The sequence below is a fragment of the Quercus lobata genome, chromosome 11, assembly GCF_001633185.2.
Source record: "Quercus lobata isolate SW786 chromosome 11, ValleyOak3.0 Primary Assembly, whole genome shotgun sequence".
NCBI lineage: Eukaryota > Viridiplantae > Streptophyta > Magnoliopsida > Fagales > Fagaceae > Quercus > Quercus lobata.
In genome coordinates this window covers 29,874,335-29,898,680 of record NC_044914.1, presented here as the reverse complement: position 1 = coordinate 29,898,680, position 24,346 = coordinate 29,874,335, and the positions used below count along the sequence as shown (strand labels likewise).

The window sequence follows — 24,346 nt, the reverse complement described above, 5'->3', positions numbered from 1 at the left end:
TGACGGGCGCCAGGGTGGTTGCTTCTTCGGAGTAACGGATGGGTTAACATTTAGGTGGTGGCAGATGAAGCTCGGATCAACCCCTACGGCCTCGTAGGCGTCCCACGCAAACACGTCCACGTTTTGTCTAAGAAACCTAATCAGTTCTTCTTTCTCTTGGGGAGATAGTTCCGAGCCGACTTGAAAGAATTTTTTTAGATCAGCGCCAACGGCTACCTTTTCTAGATTTTCACATTTCACCTCCTTGGCTGACTCATTACCGGGCAATGCCGGGGTGGCTGATTACTATAAGCCCTTTCCAGTAGAGGTCGAGGACTCAGCACTGGGTTGGCATGAGATGGCAACCACCATGCACTATCTGGCCATGGTCTGATTCCCCACAATCTCTTTGACCTGGTCCTCTGACGGGTATTTCACCTTCTAGTGTAGTGTAGAAGAGACAGCCCCTAGGGCATGAAGCCAAGGTCTAGCCACAATAGCTGTGTAGGGTGAATAGGCGTCGACTATAATGAAATCCACCTCTACCATGTTCGAACCAGTCTGTATGGGTAGTCTGATCTGGCCCCTTGGAGTAACGGTTTTCCCCTTGATACTTACCAAAGGGGAATCGTACGCCGTTAGGTTTTCAGGTTTTAAATTCAGCCCCTTGTATAGGTCGGGGTACATTACTTCCACAGCACTGCCCTGATCTACCAGTACTCTCTTCACATCAAACCCCCCAATCCTGAGTGTAACTACCAGAGTATCGTCGTGGGGTTGGATGGTTCCGATCTTATCTTCGTCCGAGAATCTCAACACAGGTGAGGCTCCCTTCTTGGCCTTTTTGGACTCCTGATCGTTATCCTCGGTGGAGAGCCGAGCCACAGACATTACTTTGGAAGGATAAGAGCTGGTCCTTCCCGGAGCAGTAAGGATGACATTTATTGTGCCCATGGGAGGTCTTAAGGATGTGTCTCTTCGGGGTTCCTGGTTTGCCTGGCCTTGATGACCACTAGAAGGATGCAAAAGGTGCCTCAGTTTCCCTTCTCGGACCAGCTGATCTAGGTGGTTCCAAAGGTTCTTGTAGTCTTTTGTAGTATGTTCGTGGTCCTGGTGGTACTGACAATACAGACTCTGATTGCGCTTCATGGAGTCCCCAGCCATCTTATTCGGCCACTTGAAGAATGACTCATTCTTGACTTTCTCCAAAACCTGATATACCGGTTCTCTGAATACAGCGTTAACTGTCTGCATGTTGGTTGATCCTGATTACCCTGCGAAATCTCTCCTTGGATGGTTATTGTTGTATCGGTCTGACCTGAAATCACTCCTTTTTTGAGGGATGACCTTCTCCTTTCCTTTCCCTTGCAGTTGGTCCTCTTCCACTCTTTTGTATTTGTCAATCCGATCCATAAGTTGATGTACGCTGGTAATAGAATTACCAGTCAAGGATTTCCTCAAGCCATGCTTGGTTGGGAGACTGCTTTTAAAAGTGCTGATGGCAACATCATCAAAGTTGCCGTCCATTTCGTTATACATTTCCTAATATCTGTCCGAGTATGCTTTTAGAGTTTCTCCCTCATGCATGGATAATGACAACAACAAACTCAGAGGCCGAGGAACCCTGCTATTCGTAATGAAGTGAGAGCCAAAGACTTGGGTGAGCTGCTTATAAGAATCTATGGAGTTCGTCTTCAAGCCGTTGAACCACCTCATCGCTACAGGTCCTAGGCTAGATGGGAAAACCTTGCACATCAAAGCTTCGTTCTGGGAGTGGATGGCCATTCTTTGATTAAACTGGCTCACATGCTCTACAGGGTCTGTTCGACCATTATAAACGGTGAAAATAGGCTGATGGAATCGCCGAGGTAGCCTAGCCCCTTCTATCTTGCGCGTGAAGGGTGACTTAGAGATCTAATCCAGAGCCTTATTCATTGCATCATTACCCAGGCCCATACTAGATAGGCCCTTGTGTTTTCGTCTATAATGGTGCTTGTCTTCATAAGAAAAGGTCTCGCTTGGAGGAGTTCTTGATCTCTGCCTGTAATTGCCGTCCTCTTCATCATTAGAGGATATGCCAGAGTTGGAAGGAGACCGCCTCCGCTGTGCATGGCGCAGTTTCTTTTTCAAGTCGTCTATCTCCTACTACATGGCTTGGTTGTTGTTTTGTCTCTAAGATATGCGATTGCCCACTTGGGAGTGGCTTTTGCTTGTCTGGGTGGCATGCACACTCCCCTATGGATTCCTTTCATTCTCCTGATTTTGTTCAAGTTTAGGGCCAGGAAAATTACCCTGTCACTGGGATCCTACGGGTTCTGTCCGTTGGGGACCTGTTTGGCGTGGGTTTTCTTGGTGTAGACCTGATCCTTCCATGTCTAATTGTTGCACTCACTAACAAAAGCTCTTTCCCACAGATGGTGCCAATTGTAGGGCTAAAAATTTGGGGCGCAAGCCCAAAATGTGTGGAGTCTTGGTCCAATGAGCCCAATATAATGAATTTGTTGAGAATGGGTCAAAGAACTAGGTCCTAATGAATTGGACAACGTCTAGTATTGGATCAAAAGACAATTAAGCACAAATAAGAGATATTGACGTCTGTGGACTTTCAGTCTGAAGAGGCCATAATTATTGTATATTGATCACAGTTGGATACTAAGATAGTTTAAATTGCTACAGTGTTTTCTCTTTGTTTTTCCGATCCTCTTCTCATGGGGGTTCTTCCATATTTTATAGCTCCTTTCTGTTCATCTTGACCCTACACTTGTTGATCATCTGTATCTCCACTTGAGTGTCTATCCCATCAGACACCCTTTTCAGCCTCCTGTGAGTTGTGGTAGCCAAAGCAGCACTGTTCAGAGGTCTTCTCCACATAAATGCGGTCATAAAAGTAGTTGCAATGCATTTAATGTGGTGGTAACAGCTTTTTCTTAGATACTTTGAGTTTTCTTTCTTTTCGTACGTTCACAGGGCACATTTAGTGCATACTTGAACTACACCTGTCGCGTCCGAGGAGGTATTCCTCCTCGGATATCCTTCTATTTGTACCCCACTTGTGAGATTTCAATTGGGAACCCCTTAGTAGCTATTCGTTCCTCATCGGACTTGTCTATGTCCTCGGACAAGGCCCAAAGCCCAATACACTACTTTGGGCCCTAGCCCCTACACATTCCATTCCATTTTTTTTTTTGATTCATTTCCCTTACTTAAATACATTTCATTTCATTTCATTCCTTTCTATTTCCTCATGATCATTCAATTCCATTCCCTTATGAACTCCCAAACGAAACTCCTCAATAATAATAAAAAAAAAAAAGAATAAAAGGTTATAATTACACATTCATATTTATTAATTCTTTAGTCTCAATTCTAAAATAAAGAGATTTTATTTATTTATTTATTTTTTAATGAGAAAGATATAGGTAGTCATAAGTAGTTATTATTCTAGTGCAAAAAATGGGAAATATGGAAAATTTATTTTAAATTTTAATTATTACATAAATTTTAGTTGTTTGAAATTTGTTATTTTGACTCTATTATTTGAAGTTTTTCAAGTTCATTGAGAGGGGAAAATGTTTCTTTTCAAACTAGTTTGGAAAGAAATCTTCAAACTCTACCCATATCTTTTTATTAGATGTGAATTTTGAAAATCTAACCGTTGGATTATATGTTCTTATTATATCCTCAATACTTGAAAATTTTCAAGAAAACCAAAGATTAATAACTGTCATAGTTAAATGTTTAAAATTCAAGCTTTTATGATTTAAAATTATGCATAAAAAATAAGTTTATTGATCAAATAGTATATAACATCCGATTTGAATGAAATTTGACATGTGCATTAAAAACATAAAATCCAATGGTTAGTTTTTTAAAATTCACATCCATTCAAAAGATATAAGATGAGTTTTAAGAGTTTTTTTTTTTCCCAAACTAGTTTAAAGAGAAACATTGTTCACTAAGAGGAATGTGTGAAGGTATTTTGGATAATTTAAAAAGTGGACACACCAAATATGGATCATGTAGGATCGTAAGATCAATTTTTGGTTTTTTTGGTTTTTTTTTTTTTAATTTTTTTATGGGAAATTTTTTTTGGTTTTGATGAAGTTTTAAGGGTTTTTATTTTTCTACGTTGTGATGGTATAACTTTTTTATTTTATTTTATTTTATATAATTGTGTTAACCTAAGCAAATGTTTTCTAATTTCTTGTTCACTTGTAATCAAAATGAAGGAATGCTTCATCATTTCTAAATGAAGAATTTATATTGGCTTTGCTACCTTTTAAGCTACAGTGATGTTAAATTTGTTTAATTAATATACTAATTTGTGTTCTAATATTACTAAAATGTTTTTCTTATATATAATTTTATTAGTATGTTTGTATTTGTATATTGATTGATTGATTTTTTTTAGCATGTTTTATAATTGCTGCTGAGTGGTATAACTTGAATAGTTGAGTGTGGAGTTGTATCTTGAGCTCTTTTGCAAATTTAGTATACAAATATACAATGTCTATATAGATAATGAACTGGATGATATTTATTAGGACGGTAATTATAAGAAACTTAGAATGAGAATAATTAAATGTTCACTTCACATTAATATTCATCTTGCTTTTAGATTTCATATTTTAGTTTGCTAGTTTCCATGATAACTTATTTTGGATTTTAAACTTAAAACTTGGAAAATATTTCCATATTATTGAACATTTTAGATTCATTAGGTCAAAACTTAAATATATTTGTTTCGTCAATATAGACGTAGCGATGTATGACATGCAAATTGCATCATATGATGCAAATCTTTGTTTTTTTTTTTTTTGTTTTTTGTTTTTTTGTTTTTGTTTTTGTTTTTGTTTTTTTTTTGGATAAAATCACTACTTACGTTATTATTTAACATACAAAGTCATTATCAATGTGTTTTTTGTTTTAAATCTGAAAATATGTAAGATCTTACGATTCACAATTCGATTTTACGATTCACAATCCCACATATTTTCCATGATCCTATGTAAGATCCCGATTTTGACAATCTTATATATATATATATATATATATATTTATATATATATATATATATTTTTTTTTTTTGGAGAAGCGACAACCTTTTATATAGGGTAGTTGTAAAAAACAAAAAGAAGAGAAACAAAACTACTTGGGGATTTTATTTTCAGTACAACAGTAAGAAATTGGGGGCTCTTGATCTCGTACACATCATTACAAATCAAAATCTTCGAACAATTTCGTAGGTGTAAATTGTACTTAGAGACCGTAGAAAGACATCCACCTATCTGCCATTTCAAGACATTCTTTAGGCTTGTATTCTGGAGCTGTGTGACCCCCTCCCTGTACAAGTAAAAATATCAAAATTACTCATTTCCTGCTTGTGAAAACTATTGCAATTTTTAAATAAACCCGGATTTTTTTTTTCTTGCCTTCACTGTAGCAAAGGTTAAGCCGTCTCCACTTGCTTTCACATATTTCTCTGTGAATCTATTAAAAAAAGGTGAATTATAAGTATGAGAATTTTCTCCATATATGTATTAATATAGCTTAACAAGTACAGAGTTACAAAAATAATAAGAAAAAAAAGAAAGATTAGAAGCTAACCCTGCAATTTGACCATCAACAGTCCAAGGCCTCCAACCATCAACCGTTGTCATATTCAGAAAATTTATCCATGCTAGTGTACCCACATATGGAATCATCATGTCGTGGTCACCACTGTAACAATGACAGTTATATGATCAAGAAATATTAAAATGATTTTAATTCGAGGTTAATAGAGCTTGGGGTGTGTGTGAGTTTGGGGTCTCCAAGCTCCGGTCGAGCTGGTGGTACCCATGGGCTTACCAAAATGTACCATGAGGTATGAGACAATAACTGTCACACGCGAGTTTTCCTTTTTTTTTTTTTTTTTTTAATAAAAAAAAATTAATGAATTATTTTGAATAATTTTTTTTGAAAGATGCATATGCTTTTAATTTAATAAATGTGACAAAGCTGATCACAGCAGAAGCAGAAGCAAAATAGTAATGAGAAATCACCTGTATATTAAAGCTCGATAGCCTCTCGTTAGGAGTTCTTCATGATAATGGACCACGGTGTGGAGGTTGCTATCATAAGCTATGCTTTTATTGCACCTCTTCCAATCTATTATCGTCCCCTAAAATTTCATTTCAAAAACATCTTATTGAAATTAATTTGACTTGGGATACCACAACTTTTGGCCTTGGTTTATTATTTTTTCGGCATAAATTAACTTCTAAAGTAATTTTTTTACGTGGGTGGTTGGAGAGGGAAATTTAAAGCCTAAATGTCTTTGAGAGAAATACTAGATAGTAATAGTTGAACTACATAACCCTTAGCAACAATAAAACGTTATTAACCTGCAAGTTAGAGAAATGTCACTTACGTTTCGGACACCAAGAGCATTTTGTACAGTTTGATCATTGGCCCACATGTAAGAGAGCACATAATTGCTATTCTGCAAGGAAGTATAAAGGTGACCTTAACAAGAGAATCTAGTTTACAAAATTGGAAAAATATTTTTTCATGATCATTTCAAATTCACTATTTCACACATGTATCCACAATTGACATGAAAATATTTATATTTTAATACATAAATATGGGTATATAAAAAAAATAAAAGAAAAAAAGATGTGAAATAGTGGATGCGTGGGAAACAATATTCTACAAAATCAGACAGGGACATTAATGTTACCCGACACCACTTTTCTTCGCGTTTAGTAGGTGATTGAATGATCTCATCCGGTATGTCGTCAAAAAATTTTCTTCCCCAGTTCATGGTTTTTGGTCTTGGGGTTGCAAAGCTACACTTGGGTTCCAAAATGTGTGCATCATTTACTCTTATTGTGCACTACAAATTCAGTCACACATTTAGTTACATAAACATAAGGATAAATAAAATAAAATGAAGTAAATGAAAATTCAGCAAGTAATTCTCACTAGTGACAGACAATTAGAATTTAAAAAAAATAAAAAAATAAATTTGTTTTGAAACAACTAGATGGGCAAGTCCTCTAACCTCTGCGACAAGTCCAATATCATCCACGCATGTTGAATTGTTTATGTCTGGATCAACATATTCCTCGTTGCAACCTGCTTTTATCGACTGGAAAAGCACATATGTAAAATTTTCAGGACACATGCTAGAAATTAAATAGTGGTAGAAACTAGAAACATCATTATCTGTTGTAATCAAATTATATTACTATTACATCCAAGTAATCAAATGATGAACTCATGAACTAAGGGGAAAAATATTTGCAAGTCAAAGATAATGATTTAAATGGTTTGAGTACTTGTTACAAATGATTGCCTCCTTAGTTACAAGTTACAACTAAAAAAAAAAAAAATCATTTTTCTCCTTTTGAATTAAAAAAAATACTACTTTACAAAGCCAAACCCTGATACATAATTCAAGTGGACAATGGTTCAATGCCTTTTCATATAATCATTATATGGTTTTGCTCAAATACTACAATTCTGAAAGTGGATTTAGTGTGTGTTTGGATACTACTTATTTTGCTGCAAACTGAAAACAGAAAACAATAAAATAATAATAAAAAATTATTGTTCATGCTTGAAAGTATTGTTCATATGTTTGATTGCACTGTTCATGTCCCATGAACAATGTAAAAGTTGCTGGTTTAAAAAAGAAAAAAAAAAGAAAAAAAAAAAAAGGAAAAAAAGGAAAAAGCTGAAAACGTAAATAATCTGGATGTGGGCGTGCAAACCAAACCAACCCTTAGTACTACATCAATTAAATTTAAAATCAAGTGATATTCTGTACCGCTATTAGATTGAAAAAAAAAAAAAAAAAAAAAAATCTTATACTGAAAAATTGACTTTTTTTTCATTTTAGTTAAAAGAGAAAAGATTATCTTCCTGAGTAAAGCTTGTGTCTAATGCCTTTTTGCACGGGACACAAGATGTATGTTGTCTTACTTCCTTATGTAAGTATATTAATATCACAAACAAGAATCAAGCATAAGCAGAGGTTTCAGATTACTTCGTAAAGTTCATCCGATATGAGTGTCAACCGGTGGAAATATTTCACTCTTGAATTCTGATCACCATGTTGGTCTGTCACTGGGTTGCCAAGCATGTATCCCTGATTGAATTGAAACAATATAAATATTAAACCAGAATTTCAAAGTTCAGTGTGAGTCAGAGTGAACCAGAACAACCATGACAAAGAAAGGGAATTCAAGTATGATAATTAGGCACATACTAGGAGAGCCATGGGAGGTACGCTTCCATCTCTGTTACCTGCAATGCCATAATCGACCAATATTATGACTAGTTTACAATGAGAATGTTTTGAATAAACTGTATGAATGAATGTTTACCATCTGATATCAGAAGAGTAACTTGGGGAACAATTACGCCTGAATATGAATCACCAGCTATGTAAAGTGGATTTTTGATATATCGGGGATGATCTAACAACCACTGCATCACAATTTGCAAAAATAATTAACACTTTCCATTAAATCAACAAGAATAACCCATTTGATTTCATAGTTTTTGCTCACCTTTCTAAGGAAAAGATATATGGCCTGAGGTGATTTAGTGTCCGAGCTGTAGTAACCTTCTTGGGTATTAGAGTACGAGAATCCAGTACCAACAGGTGCGTCTAAAAATATTACATTTGCGACCTGGAAAATTGTAGCCATATATAGTGTGTCAAAAATAAAAGAAAAAAAAAAAAAAAAAAAAAAAATCCTTTGCATAAGAATGAAGATGGTGGATAGGAATTTAGCACCTCAGTCCATGAGTATGGGTTCTGAACCAGCGTTGGGCTGCTACCATTGAAAGCAGCATAGTCGAAAGTTAGTGGTCCTGCACAATAGTAAAAGTTACTATAGGTAAAACATTCAAGTCAATGGAGATGATCTTCTTCGGTGGTAGGGGTGTGCGTCAATTCCACCAACAAGACAAAATTGACGCAATCCTTCCCAACTTGATGCCTCGAGTTGGTTTTCATGAATTGATAAGTTGGAATTTTATTTTGAGTCTTGGAAACTATCAACTCATCTAATCCAACTTGACTCATTATATATATAAATTTAGTTTTATTACCCTTATTTTAATTTTTTTAGTTTGATTTAATTTCATATTTTGAGAAATTGTTTCGATGAATATGAAAATTTGGAATATATTATATAAATTGTAATAATTTATAGAAAGCAGTGTTTTTATTTATTTTTTTTATAAATAATTTCAATATACGGCGTCCGCTTTTAATAATACACTCTTTATTATTAGACCAAAACTCCAATAAGTTTTTGGTGTAAAAGATTGAATTCAAGATCTCTTATATAATCATCGATAAAAACTCAATTTTTTAGAAAACACCAAATATATATGCACAAACTGCATAGCCAAATTACCCAATCCAACCCAACCCAATATAATCCAACCCATGTGAGTTGGGTTGGGCTGAGTTCTACATATATGATAGGTTAGAAATTTCTCAACCCACCAAAATTGAGTTAAGTTGAAAAAAAATCTCCAACTTGACCCATACACATCCGTACCCCTCCGCAAATTACCGAAAGTCTTGTAAAAGACATATATGATTTGTCTTATCTCACTGTCTCAAAAATACATGTCAACAATGACATACTGCAGCAATTTTCATGACAATATATGATTAGGCTTTCATTAAAAGGATCACTCTTGAGTTCTTATTTCATTAAATTGGTTAGGGATAAGAATTTATTAATGTTGATTGTCATATGATTAATTTGCATATACCGTTTTCCTTTGGTAAGTGAAATCATATGGGGGAATTTCAACTATTTAAATGGGTTAGAACATATCTAATTGTCAAAGAAAGTTTGGTCATTTTGCAACATAATATTTGCTAAAGAGAGGACGAGTAGATGAAGGTTGAAGTTGACCTTAGGAATGGTTTGAGTCTCTGGATAGGTCAGGTACCTATAAAAACCTCTCCATTTTAAGGTTAAATTTTAGTTTTTAGGAATTTAATGGTGTTGATGCTGTCACACAATTTAAAATCCCATTCCACCAAATATGTACACCCGTGAATCCCTAAAAAAGTAAAATTTGACTATGGACCTAGACTATCTCCTTATCTCAAAAGCAAATGTAGAGGATTCTCCCCCTCACCTCTATTTAAAATGGATTTATTTTATGTTTAAATTAGATGTTATAAATTTAAAAGGATATTTAGTGTCACTTTGTACATGGTCAAATCCAAAAAATAAAATCCTTTTTTTTTTTGACAAAATCCAAAAAATATAAAATCTTAATAATAAAATATATCCTCTAAATTTCATTTGAAATGAAAAGTATGTTATTCTTGTTCAACTCACTTCTCAATAAGGTTGAACATTATTGCTAGGGAACCATATGTAACATCGTAATAAGAGAAGAAACGATAGATAATGACTTTATGGGCGTGCGCGTTTATATATATATATATATATATATATATATATATATATGTATGTATGTATGGGCTGAGTGTGGGCATTAAATCCTTAACTCATATTGTAACTTGGACAGATAAAACCATTATTCAACTCATGTTTTTTTTTAGAAGAATTATTTATTATCCAACTCATATAATGTACCTAACTATTGTGCTTCACTACCTTATCGCATTTTCTAACCAAACGGTCACTACTCACTAGGCGTTGACAATGTTGAGTACGAATAATAAATTGGACTAATATGGAACTACTTTGTTGAAAATTGAGTTTTCAAAGAATTTATTAGAGAATTTGGCAAATTGAGAGCATTGGACAAGACACTAAGCTGACACATAATTATTTTAATTATGACACCTATCATATTTGTGTCGTGATTACTTCCAAATCCAATACACAAAAACACTAAAAGAAAACCAAACTTTTAAAAATTACGGTCAATTTAAAAAGCATTTAGCCTAAAGCTAACTTTAGTTATATAATGCCTTTTTACTCCTATACAATATATTAAAATAATTAAATAATATAAATTATTTATTTATTTAAATAGCTATATTTGATTGTAAACTAATTAATACCACTAAGTTGAGTTTGGAATCACATGTGAAAAAAAGACTTAAAAGTTAAGACCCGTGTATTTTCCATCACTTTGGATCAAGCGTCAAAAGGTCATGGATTTGAGTTCTAAGTATTGAGCCATACTTCAAAATGCATCAATCGTGGTAATAGGGTTGAGTAGTAGCATGCCATGTTGACGCTGGTGGTACCCATAAATTTATCAAAAGACTCAAGTGGCAATGTATCATGGGGCATAAGGCAATGACTGCACATATGAGCCCCATGTTTTTCTTTCTCCCAAAAAGAAATCCCCATGTATTCTTAATGAGTTCAAGACCGAGTGGAGGGGGAGAAGGGGGGGGGGGGGGGCACACATTTGCTAGCTCCTTTAAGTTCCTGGGTGTGTCTGTTAGACATGGCAAAACGGGTCAGAATTTTCTGACCCAACCCGAAAAAAATACTTGACCTGAACTCGATTTTTTTTTACCCGAAACAAAAACGGGTTGACCCATGACCCGACCCGTGTTTTTTGCGGGTCAACCTGACCCGACTCAAACCCGAACCATTTTTTTAAAACTTTTTTTTCTTGGGTAAAAAAAATAGTGAAATTAAGACAATATTAGTTTAATTTTTTATAGTGAGCTTTAAGGAAACAATTGATACATTTACATAACTGCGTGCAAATTAATTGAAAGATAAATGGTTGAGCATTCTGTAATGAGTAAAGATTTTTAGATATCAAATAGCAAAGTACATGCCAAGATAATTTGGTTACAGTAAAGTTAAAAACAGATTTAAAATTGTAGACATGTGTGAGACACACACTCAAGTATGAAAATAGCATCAAATTAGCATAAATTATGAATGCTTAGACCTATTTTTTAACAATTTATGTTCAAAATAAACGGTTTTTCAATCAAAATAAATTATAATATTTCCTAGAGCGTCTCCTACTTAACAATGATATGATCTTTATAAAAGAGACCATGTATAAATAAGTAAGCAATTAAACTTTAATGTATATCTCAAATTGAAATAGAGTGCTAATCATAATTGATAATAGATTATAAAATTAATTTTCAAAATCGTAATTTTCTTATTTATTTTTATTCTTTATCAAATGAGTTATCCAATAAGTCATTTGTAATTTTTTTTTATATTTTTTTGGGAATGTTGATATTGTGTAAAAATAAAACTTGTGTATTTGTTTTATTTATCTTTGTGTTATTTTGTTTTAGATAGCAATGTTAGGATTTGTATAATTTTAAAATTATTGAATAAGTATTAATATGTTTAACTGAGTTCATTCTTGATATAAGTTGCGAATTCAAAATAATGCATTTTATATCAAGTAATATGTTGCATAACTTTTCAAATGGCAAATACATATTGTTTTCTTTATCATAAAAAAAAAAAAAAATTCATGTGAAAAATACGGGTCAACCCGATCTAGCCCGATCAGCAACTCAAACCCATTTTTAACCCGCTTAAAATGACCTGTTTAACCTGACCTAAACCCGACCTGACTCAACCTGCCTGTTTTGCCATGTCTAGTGTCCGTGTTAGTGATGCATAACATGCTTCGGAAAAGAACAAACAATTCGAAACAATGATGTTATCATTTCATGAGCAAATCCAAATTAAAAAGATAAGACTTAATTAATTAACAACCAATTTAACAAGTTATGGGAAAAGGTAATATAAATTATACATTTTCCTACCATTCTTCACTTCTATTGTCTCTTTGAAGGTTTTGAATGGTAGACACAAAATTTCAAAATTTCTTTCTTTTAGGTATGAGAATTGAAGAGAAATTAAAGTTGAGTAATATACCGATTTCGTAAAGGAGGCCGGAGAGCGCTGAACAACCAGGGCCTCCGGTGAGCCAAAGCACAAGAGGGTCTCTTACTGGGTTTCTTTGTGACTCAACGAAATAGTAGAATAGCTCTAAATCATCTATTTCCCCTACTGCAACATATCTATACATAATGCCATTGTCACAATTGTTACATTTCCAATTATACATACAACCATGGAAAATTAGAGGAAAAAAAGAAGACGACGACAAATGTGCTTCATGAAAATAGTGAAGAATTAATGTATAAACTCACCCAGTTTCCAGTTTGAATGGAAGTGTACCAGGATAGCCTGGTAAAGTGTCCAAGATCGTCTTCGAAGATGTTGCAATGCTTGAGAGAAGTAATACAAGAAGTACATGAAGACACATTAAACCAACATACTTGCCATTAATGCACGAAACTTTTAGAAATATCGATTCAGTTGCCATATTTGCTATGCCTTAATTAGTTGTGGTGGGTGATACGGAAAGCAAGAATGTGCCCAAAAAAATTGAAGGATATATGAATATTACTCATACCATTTGTTTCTAACAGATAATAGTGAATATCTTTGAAACTTAAAAAGAGGCGTTGATCATATCTGTTTGATAGGTACTCTTTCGTATTTGCCACGAAAAAATCATTTTTTTTCCCCCAAACCGTAGGTCCAAGTTATGAAGGTTTGTTAACATTTGCTCCATTGAAGTTGGAGTCAATTCATCAAACAACAGTGGAAAATAGTTTCTTACCTATAAAATTGCAGCTAACTTTCACTCCATTCAAAAATGAAAATCTTCATGAATTTTATGTTTAATACGTAGGTGAACTAATTGAGTAAGGTCAACAGTACTACATGCTTTGCTTTGACTTTCAGGCCATTAAAATTGATGAATGGATGTACATAGAAGAAATTCAATTACAACCAACTTTCAGTAGCCGCCAATAAAACGGGGTACGTACAACCTAACTTAAATATTGTTCCACGTGGTACACATTTCATTTGCTTCCTACTTTATTTATATATATATTTATATATATATATATATATATATTTTGTTACACTTAATAGAAATTACACCATTTTTACACTGTAGATATCTAAAAGATTTAATGGTTTTAAAAACATAGTTGATTATTTATCGATTTCCAACTCATTTACCTAAATAATAGCAATTTTTTTTTCTCTCCTTAATTATTCTTACCCTCCTAGCTTCCATTTCTTCTCCTTCTTCTTTTGGTAGAACTACTCTATTAAATTAGAAGCAAGTTCCCACTTTACATTTTAAAAAACAGACACAACCTTGTAATATTTTGAACAAGCAAATAGTCGAAACTATCCAAGGAAAAAAATTTGAAAGATCAGTTTATATATAGTTGACGCCACTACAAACAATCAAGTTCATGAATAAATACTAGTAGATATTGTTGCCAAAAGGCTAAATAAAAAAATTGTTTCATAATGCGATTATGAGTGAGTGAAAAACTATTGATATCTCCTTGCTAGGAAAATTTCATTGGTACCCTATTAAAACAAAAGCCGCGATATAGTTAAATGCCCTATCAAGCCACAAATTACTAAAGATGACATCTTTGCAATTCTTTTATTATATTTATTTATTTATTATTTTTTTATTTTGGGGTTAAGAAATAGTGTCAATAAGAAAACCTTTCAATCAGGGTACTACAAGGCTAAAATTGGAGGTTTTGGCTATGGCGAGGTGACCTTTAAGGCTTCAAAAGTTTCTTGAAAAAATGGCAGAATGACATTTAATGAGGTGGAAAAGAATAGTATCTCAACCATTAAAAAATAAAAAAAATATATGGAAAGTAATAAATAAGGAGCGAGAAAAAATGCTATTAATTAGGTAAATGAGTTGGTAAGGAATTAATATTTAATGGTGTTTTTTAAACCGTTAAATCTCTTAAAGATCTATGATGTAAAAAAGTGTAATTTTAATAGAGCTTATACTAAATGTAACTTGAACTCATCTCATATATATATATATATAACCTATAATTATTATTGATTTATTATTATTATGTACTATTACCAACGTGCATACCGGATTTCAAAGGTTCCAAAAAATTCTTATATTTTATATATATAAACTATATATCTGCATGGTTTTACCTATATTTAATGTAGATCCCTTTTTTTTTTTAATTTTTTTTTTTAATTCCCTCCTTTTTAAAGGATTTTTTAGGGAGTATATTGAATACACGAGTTAAAGTGTAAATTTCTTTATGGAAACAACTTTTTAAAAATAATTCATATGGAATACAGAAAGAGTAATGAAATCAAAATTAATTCTTATATTTCATTTTATATCATTTTGAATATTCAAATCTTTCTACTTCAAATAAAAAAATAATAAAAACTTTTATTTTATTTTATTTTTATTTTTTAAATTTCAATAGATTGAGAGAGGTCGAAATTGCACTCGAACTATCTGATTAATGGACGCATAGGTGTAAACGTAAGCACCCCACTTTGCAGCCAGAAGTCTATTCACAAATCAAAGGAAAACAGTAAATTTAAGTATGGAAGGGTAAAAACATCCTTTAAATCATTGGATGAGCAATAACTTAATTTTAAAATACATTAATGCTCATAATGCTTTGAACAACGCGTTGAATGCCAAAATTGGACCACCAGATCAATACACATCAACTTTAAACAGTTGATCAGATGCATTCTTATGAACTAGGGTTCAATACATGTGATTAGTATTAGTTACTTTTGATTGGTTTTAAAAAGAATGACTTGAATTAGTTAGATGTCAAAATCTCATTGGTTTAGACATGGATGAAATAAAATGCACCGGATAAATTCTATAGAAAAACATGGCTTTGAATTATTAAATAATTATATCGTAAAAAGAATGACTAATTGAAATATAAAAAACTTTTATTATCTCTAGAGGTAATCTATATATAAAATAATAGGTGAAGCAGAGAGAGTGTGAAATTGAATTCCATATATATAAAATAATAGGTGAAGCAGAGAGAGTGTGAAATTGAATTCCAAATTAGAATTCTAATTTTGTGCCATGTGTCTAGAATCTAAAATTAAAGTTGAATTTTGCATCATGTGGCTAAATGTATGTGGTCTCATTCTCATTAAAATCACTTCTATGTATCGAGTCAAGTGAGTTACTGTGCTAATTAAGTTTTTTCTTGATTTTGTAGTCAAACGCGAAAACCAAAGAGATTAATATCGGTGATAAGAACTTGGTTTGGGTACATTGCATAATTTCCAAAAAGATAGCAAAGCTAGAGTTTGCATCTTTTGTTATAAATTGCTTACAAAGTTTGCATCTTTACATTTGCACTGAGTTTCGGATTAAAGTGTTTTCTTCTTGGTTCTAACATTGAGTTTTGTTTATTATTCACTTACAAAGTTTGCATCTTTACATTTGTTATAAATTGCTAATATGTGATTAGATGCACATTATGCCTAAAATTCACTATCTTTATATTTGGCTTTTTGTTTAGGTTTGTCATCTATAAAATGAAGAAAGCACTGCTGTGGACCAATGGATGATACTTTTTGCAGGCTACAAAGGAACTTAGTGATCAATGGAATCTCACGCGAATTGGAGAGGACCCGGTTGTAGATGTCTGGATGGCAGATGTAAGTCACTATGTTTTTAAAATGTTCAATGAAGGTAAATGTTATGAATAATGTAAATTTTCCGGAGAGAGATTTATTATTCTATATTTATGCAAGTTTGGTTGCCTTCTTGGAGTGGATCACTCCACCCTGTCTTTCTACTGGAATTTTTTATTCAGATTGTTACAATTTAATTTGAAATTTTATTTGAATTTTCCTATTGTTGTTACTATTATATATTATCATTCCAATTGTTCAATTAGAATCTGAAATTGGAGTCCAATTTTACTATACACGTGTACAATCTAATCTATATATAAAATAATAGGTGAAGCAGAGAGAGTGTGAAATTGAATTCCAAATTAGAACTCTAATTTTGTGCCATGTGTCTAGAATCTGAAATTGAAGTTGAATTTTGCTGTCATGTGTAGAAGCCAATGAGATGAAATTAATAACACATTAAACACTCATGCTTTGGGAATCGGTAGTACCAATCTAAATCTATTGGACCTGCTTCGTGATAATACAACTATGAAGGATGTATAAAAACACGCACAAACCCCTCTCTCTATAAAAAGAGATTGGAGAGAATTTCTTTTATCAGCCGTGGAACTTCAGAGGTTTTTTTTTTTCACACAAATGACCATCATGTTACAAAATGACTTATCGTAAAACTACAAAATGAGTACAACTCTGAGGGTTTTTTTTTTTTTAATTTAAAATTTTTTAAGCTGAGAAAATTTCAATCACCAATAGAAATTGAAGATTCAAAAGCGTGAATGGATCTTTTGGATAAACATTGTCACCAAGGTTCATCTTTCTGTGTAAAATATATATACTGCTAAGTTTTGTTAATGAAATTTTCTGGTTAATAATATGAATTTAGACTTAACTGAGCCTTTTAAACATAAATAAACTCATGATTAATAATATATCTATTCCCGTGCGGTAGCACGGGGCTACATACTAGTTTGATCATAAAGTGGCTTGAAATATAGTTTTAAGTTCTTAATTATCCTTGAATCAATTAGAGAAGTGAGTTAAAATCGAGCAAAATTCAAAATTGGAGAAAAACCAAGATTTTAGTTGAAGTGCCAAACAACACTTTAACCTAGAATCAGAGTGTTTGAATGACATATAGGGAATAGAAAATGTGATCACTTTGAAGTGTTGAATGACACTTCTGCTCTGAAACCTCCGATCTTGAATTTTCGACAATATTTTTCGATTTAGATTCTTATCCAAATCACCAAGAGAATAAACATGAGTACAAATACTCTAGAGATCGATTAAAATTTAAATTTCCTAGACCATTTTTCTTTGTAAAATCAAGAGAAAAGGATTAAGAAAATCAATGAGTGAGAGAAGTGTATTTTTAATCACCGAATCTTCTTCCCTCATCAAACAAGCTTTCATAATCATTCCACCAAAACCCTAAACATTGAGAGTTAATTAATTGCCAGATTCAATTCCTAGAGCTCCAATCATTGAAGGCCATAATCAAATCCTCATGATGATGAAATACTGAAGACAATTCAAGAAATTTCCAATTACAAAACAGGAAGGTTTTGGGTTGCACACAATCAATCAAAAACAATAACATCAATAAACATAATTCTCTCTTTTAAGCAAGTGAAAGATTCATGGATTGATCCGGGAGAGGAAGGGTAACATTTGTTTCATATTTTCAAAATATAATTCCTAATCAAACTATTTGCAAGAGGAGATGAAGGCTTATAATTTCTCCTGGAATTTATTCAACTTTCACATTAATAAGTAAAATAGTACAACATAATATTCAATGCCATTTGAAGTGAAGGCTTATAATTTCTCCTCTGTTTGAAACTATATCACATCAATATGAATATACGATACCAATAAAAAAAGGCAAACAAAAATTGAATGGCAAAAATCATATTTGGAAGTCTTTCAAAATGTGGGTTCAACCCATTTGCTTGAATCGATTATATATGACTGGTTCTTTGGGTATGCATATGTAGCCTACCCTAAACATGAGTCTGAAAATTCACTTCAAGTTTCAGGGATTGTAATGGAGAAATTGGAGTGGCCACTTGATTTTATGGTCCAAGAATCGATTTTTGAAACCTTGGGCAAAAGTCCTAACCAAAATTTCAAAGTTTGAAGTTAGTTTTGATGGAAAGTTATTAGACACCTACCCTCTGCTGATTCGAAGATTAATATTCACTTTTATCACCTAACTATTTTCACTAATAAAAACTAATCAATATATATATATATATATATATGTAGGGGCTAGGGCCCAAAATAATGTATTGGGCCTTGGGCCTTGTCCGAGGACACTAACAAGTCCGAGGAGAGAAACACGACTTAAATGATCTACGTTACAAGTCTCATCAGTTGGAGACAAAGAGAAGAAGGTCTGAGGAGGAACTCCTCCTCGGACGCGACAAACGCAGACCAAGTGTATACTTAAGTAGTTGAAGTGCGCCTCCTGAACACGTGAGAGGGAAGAAAACTCAAAATATCTAAAGAAAAGCTGCCACCACCATATTAAATGCACTACAACTACTTTTCTGACCGCATTAATGTGGAGAAGACCCCTAAGCAGTGCTGTCTCGGCTGCCGCAACTCACAGAGGACTGAAATGGGTGTCTGATGGGATGGGTACTCAAGTAGTTATCCATGTGATCAACAAGTGTAAGGCTTAGATGATCAGGAAGGACCTATATAATGTGGAAGAGCCCCCATGAAGGGGAGGCAGAAAAAGAGAGTGAGAGAGAATACTATAGCATGCTAAACAATCCTAATATTGTGATATATATACGTCAAATTCTGGTCTCCTTGGATGAAAGGTCTTCTGGTCATATTAGCTTTTATTCGTGTTTGATTGATTCTTAACTCCATGTTAGCCGTTGTCCAACTCATCTAGACCTAGTTCTTTGACCCATACTCTACAAAATTCATTGAATTGGGCTTATTGGACCAGGATTCCATACATTTGGGCTTGGGCTCCAAACTTTGTCCCTACAATATATATATATATATATATATATGAAAGCAGAGAATATTATGGATTCAGAATAAAATAATACTTACTCCATGTCAAACTTTGATAAAATAATCCCATGTCAAACTTAACCCCTCGCTCACCCCAAGGATAAATGTTATGTTAATGGAAAATTGTATTGATGCAACATATTATTGATTAGTGAATGATATGATTTGATAAAATGGTATTTTTTTGGTTCCTAAGTTATTTGTTCTCATTTTTCTTTTCTTTTTAAAAATTTAAATATGCAGTGTAGTACCCTTCTCCAACTTCTTTATATTTATTTTCCTCTCACATTCTGTTTCAAAATTCTGTAATAAAATATTTTCTTTTAAATTTCATTGATTCTCAAATATTCTATGTTCTCATTCTTTTATTCATTATGGTTCATAGGAATGGTGGATGAGAATACCACATTTGTTAGGTAAGTTTAAGATTTGGTGTGATTCAAGTTTATAGTTGTTTTGTTAAGGTTTTTTTATTTATTCTTTTTTGTTTTTAGGAAAAAAAAACCCCGTTAGTTGTTTAACTTAGAATGATGTCTCCATTACGTGGGTAGCAACAAATTATATAGTTTCTCCATTATTTGAAGGTAAGCCCATAATCTATATTGAAAGCTCACTTAGTGTGTAAAACACTAGTGAATGTCTAGACCGCCAAATTTAAATTAACCAATACAAAGCTTATATTCAAACAATGTATGTGCAGAATGATAAATATAAGTTATACCTAAATATGCAAACTACTCTAAGCCATAATTTAATCACAACACAGTAGTAATTAAAAGCAAAGAGTAAGGGATAGAGAGAAGCAAACGTAAGATAACACTGGCACGTGTTATCGAAGAGGAAACCGAAGAACTCAGTGAAAAATCTTTCCGCCGCCCTTCAAGCGGTAAAATGATCCACTAGAAAATCAGTTGGGATACATGAATAGCAAGAGATCCTCCAAGCCAAATCAACCCGATGCACCTAAGCCCTTCAAGCTTCTTGCTCCAACAGGGTTACGCCTAACCTTGTCTTTTTTAGCTTACCGGATTCCGCAATTAGCCTATTGCATTAACCAAAATGAATTGGTTTTCTCTTGAATTGCTTCCTAAACACCAATAACCTTCTCACTGCTTTGAATGTGGTGAGGTAAGGATTTGGCTTAAGATCCTCTCATGGGTATAACAATGGAGAGGGTGAAAGTAGAGGAATTTGAAGAGTCAAATGTATAAGTTTGTGGATGAATCAATCTTGTTTTTTTTTGGGATTTCTCTCTCAAAATTCTCTCTAGAAGCTCTCTACATTTTGTAGGTATAAGAGTATTTTATAGTAGGGTATGAGAAGGAATGTGAAAAGTTATTTTTCAACAAAACAGGGTGCACTGGCGAGTCACTCGTGACTGGGATGAGTTGTGAGTTCCAGTCGCTAGATAACTATATGGCCAAACTGTACTTTTTGTTCTGTAGTAATCCAATTATTCTGACCCTTCAATTTCTGGAATGCTCCACACGTGTGACATATTCTGGCGAGTTACAACTCGCGAGTCAGTCGCAAGATCCAATCGCGAGTTGCCTCTTGATTGCACACACTTGATCAATTCTTCACAATCTCTCACACACAACCCTTAAATCATTCCCACCTAAATACAGGATATCTAAATGCTAAATTACAAGCAAATTTGGCATAGAATAAAGCCAACTCATAATTGAATAAATTCAACTTTACATATATTAACTTAGAATCTCTTTGTATGAGAACGTGTCTGCTTCTTGGTATTAAAAGTTTGTTAAATATGTTTTTATAGGTACACCTTTGTTAATTATTCATAAAATATGTTGAATCATTTCTAGCTCAACCAACAATGAAGTATCTTACTTTTTTATTTATTTATTTATTTTATTATACCATGGATCGACTTCATTTTATTATTTTTGCCTTAGTTTATGAAGAACTTTTCAAGTGTGGAAAAGTTCCCCCCCCCCCCCCCCCAACAAATGAGATTTGTTTTGGTTTGGGAGTCTAAACCTAAACTCGACAATGGGTTTAAAGCACGGCCCAAAGGCTATTGGTGAAACTTTTGAGAAATTCACCTTATTTATGCCTTGGGCCTAGGTTAGGACTGGCAAAGATTATGGGATGACACAAAACGTTTCCTACAGTAGACACATCAGCATAATAGAAAATGCCTACTGCAATAAAGAAATAGCCCAGTAGTAAAATATTCCAGCAGTAAAATAAGACAAAACAGAATAAACCTCTAGCTGTCAATTATTTCATAAATTAAAGAGAGTGTCTATATCTCCAAAATCATCATCTGAAGGATCCATTCAAAGAAAGTCCTCCATTATAAAAACATGAGGAAAAAACTCTATAGTAACAAATACATTATAGCCTTCAATAGTAAATGAATAAACAAATAGTACAGGGTCCATTATAGCAAATAATGGAGAAAGTTTAGTGTGACATAAAGGGAGAGAGAGAGAGATTCCAGTTAGCGCAGCAAGATCATTATTATGCTAGGATATACTCTTGAAGATAGTATATTTAGTGAGTAGTGAGGGTTATTTTGGTAGCATGAGTAGTGAGAGAGAGCATTTAGCAAAGCTACTGGGACTTTCTGCTGGGGGATGGATGAGAGCTTATGAGTAGAGGTGTGAGGGATATTTGTGAATTGTCCTCAACCAATGAGATTAGAGCATGTATTAGGCTAATGACCTTAGTTGTCTGCTGCTAGTATCAAAGCTTCCTAGGGCAGATTGTGTCACCCCAAGCCAGGTGTCAATCTTGGAGCTCTTTGTTGGAAACTTTGCTAGAGATCTCCTTGGTGCCCTCTAAACCACATTTCCCTAAGTTTCTTCATTAGGGTTCATGTGCTTGGTTTATGAACCAAAAAATATACATTTTTGGCATGCAAATGAGTTGTTTATAAGTGATTCCAGAAGCTTCTATGGTTTGTTCATGGTTGCCCCTTGTTCTTTGACCGATTGTGTTAGAGAAGAGAGAGAGCATGGCTGGCTTCAACCTCACAGCTTTATGTCTTGTCATCACAATTTTATGTCATATCAATAATCATGAAAATTAGCTTGCCAAGGAAGGGTGTAAGCTCAATTGGACACGTGTCCTTTTCTGATCTGATTTGACAAGTTGAAAGTGATGGTAGTGGGTCCCAATTGTCAACTTAGTCATGTTGAAACTTGACTTGTGGCTGGTCTAACCATTTTAGTTATTCAAGTGAGCTTTAATGTAGTTAGAGTTTCTTATGGAAAAAAATAAGCATAGTTCTCATAAATTTTGTAGAAGAAATAGTTTTGAAATATGGGTAATATGTCATAAGTAATTTATGTCTCCCATGAGTTAGGGAGTTTAGTATATCAAAATATGTTTTTGCCAAATAATAGTTTTGGGTTTTAAGCATAATATAATTCTTTTGCCAAATAATATTTGGGCTTTGGTAGAATAATTGTTTGCCCAATAGTTTTGGGTTTTTGATAGAAGATGTCAAAATAAAGTTGTCAAAATATTATTGAGCTTTTTGTAAATAGTTTTCAAAATAATATTGGGCTTTTTGTAAAAGTTGCTAAAATAATATTGGGCTTTTTGTAAATAGTTGTCAAAATAATATTTGGGTTTTTGTAAATAGTTGTCAAAATAGTATTGGGCTTTTTTATAAAATGTTGCCAAAATAATTGGGCTTTTTGTAAGAGTTGCCAAAATAGTATTGGGCTTTTTTTAAGAGTGTTGCCAAAATAATATTGGGCTTTTGTAATATTTTGAGATTTTGTAAAAATATTGCCGTGTAGCAATGGGTTATGTAAGAGTGTTGTGTAGCAACAGACTTTAGGATGCCATGTAGTAACGGACTTAGTAATAGTGCCATGTAGCAACGAATTTTAGAAGTGCCGTGTAGAAACAGGTTTTAGTAAGAGAGTTTTGTTGGGATTTTTGGGTTTTGCCCATAAGGTAAATGAGTTTGGGCTTTTATAGAGATGGTATAATTTTGTGGCCCAATTTGGTAACGGTATGATAAGTACTTGTGTAGGCCTAAGTTGGGTAATAATATGTGAGAAATATTGTGTAGGCCCAAAATAATTTATGGTGCTTGTATGAGAAATATTTGTGGGAGCCCAAGTTGGGTAATTATATGAGGAATATTTGTGAGAGCCCAAGTTGGGTAACATGTGGGAAATATTTGGGTAATATGTTGGAAATATTTGTGGGGGCACAAAATAGTTTATAGGCTTGTATGGGTATTTTATTGAGTGGGCCAATGAAATTAGGACCTGAAAAATTGTACCTCAATAGACCTTTAACATATAGACCAATTGAACCAAATTATCAGAAAATGGGATGTGCTTGGGTGAAGACATTTGATTGGTTAGCATCCAAATATTTGATCATTCTGCTATGGACTCATCTGCCCTAGACTATAGGATTTAAGTTGGCAGATAATACTTAGGCTTTATAAACCATGTCTTTTGTTTATTTTTCCATTAGGATGATGTCAAATAAAAACAAATTACTATATTTGCTAGATGTATGATGAAAGGCATCCAATTTTATTTTTAATTCTCATTTGATCTGTCATCCTTTCTTTCTACATAGATAAAAATCTCCTGTGGTGGAACTTAATGCTCTATAAAACATTGAAAGAGAATCGCAAGCAACATATGCAATTAGTGCTTCCTAAGTCCAACACATTCTTTTGAGTTTTTTTAGTTTAGTGACAATTAGTGCTGCCCTTATTTAACTTCAGGTGAATTGGTGCTTCCTTCTTCTTCTTTTTATTTTTATTTTTTTTATTATTGAAGTCATTTGCAATTTATGGAGTTGAGGATAAATGTTATGTTAATGGAAAA

At 33.2% G+C, this 24,346-nt stretch overlaps 2 protein-coding genes across 2 annotated transcripts; both read right to left on the bottom strand.

Annotated features, from left to right (window-relative positions):
- Positions 1-420: 420 nt before the first annotated feature.
- LOC115966698 lies at positions 421-1,233 on the bottom strand. The gene has a single exon (XM_031085874.1). It carries the CDS (start codon positions 1,231-1,233, stop codon positions 421-423), a length of 813 nt encoding a protein of 270 aa, XP_030941734.1.
- A 3,881-nt stretch (positions 1,234-5,114) lies between these two features.
- On the bottom strand, positions 5,115-13,492 carry LOC115969101 (serine carboxypeptidase-like 18). The gene is made up of 14 exons (XM_031088670.1): positions 13,133-13,492; positions 12,855-13,000; positions 8,771-8,847; positions 8,541-8,663; positions 8,355-8,457; positions 8,237-8,274; positions 8,015-8,116; positions 7,028-7,114; positions 6,704-6,859; positions 6,392-6,463; positions 6,024-6,142; positions 5,587-5,700; positions 5,412-5,469; positions 5,115-5,322 (listed from the first exon to the last, which is right to left on the bottom strand). The coding sequence occupies exons 1-14, from the start codon at positions 13,306-13,308 to the stop codon at positions 5,239-5,241; spliced, it is 1,455 nt and encodes a 484-aa protein (XP_030944530.1). The 5' UTR covers positions 13,309-13,492; the 3' UTR covers positions 5,115-5,238.
- Between the last annotated feature and the right edge of the window lie 10,854 nt (positions 13,493-24,346).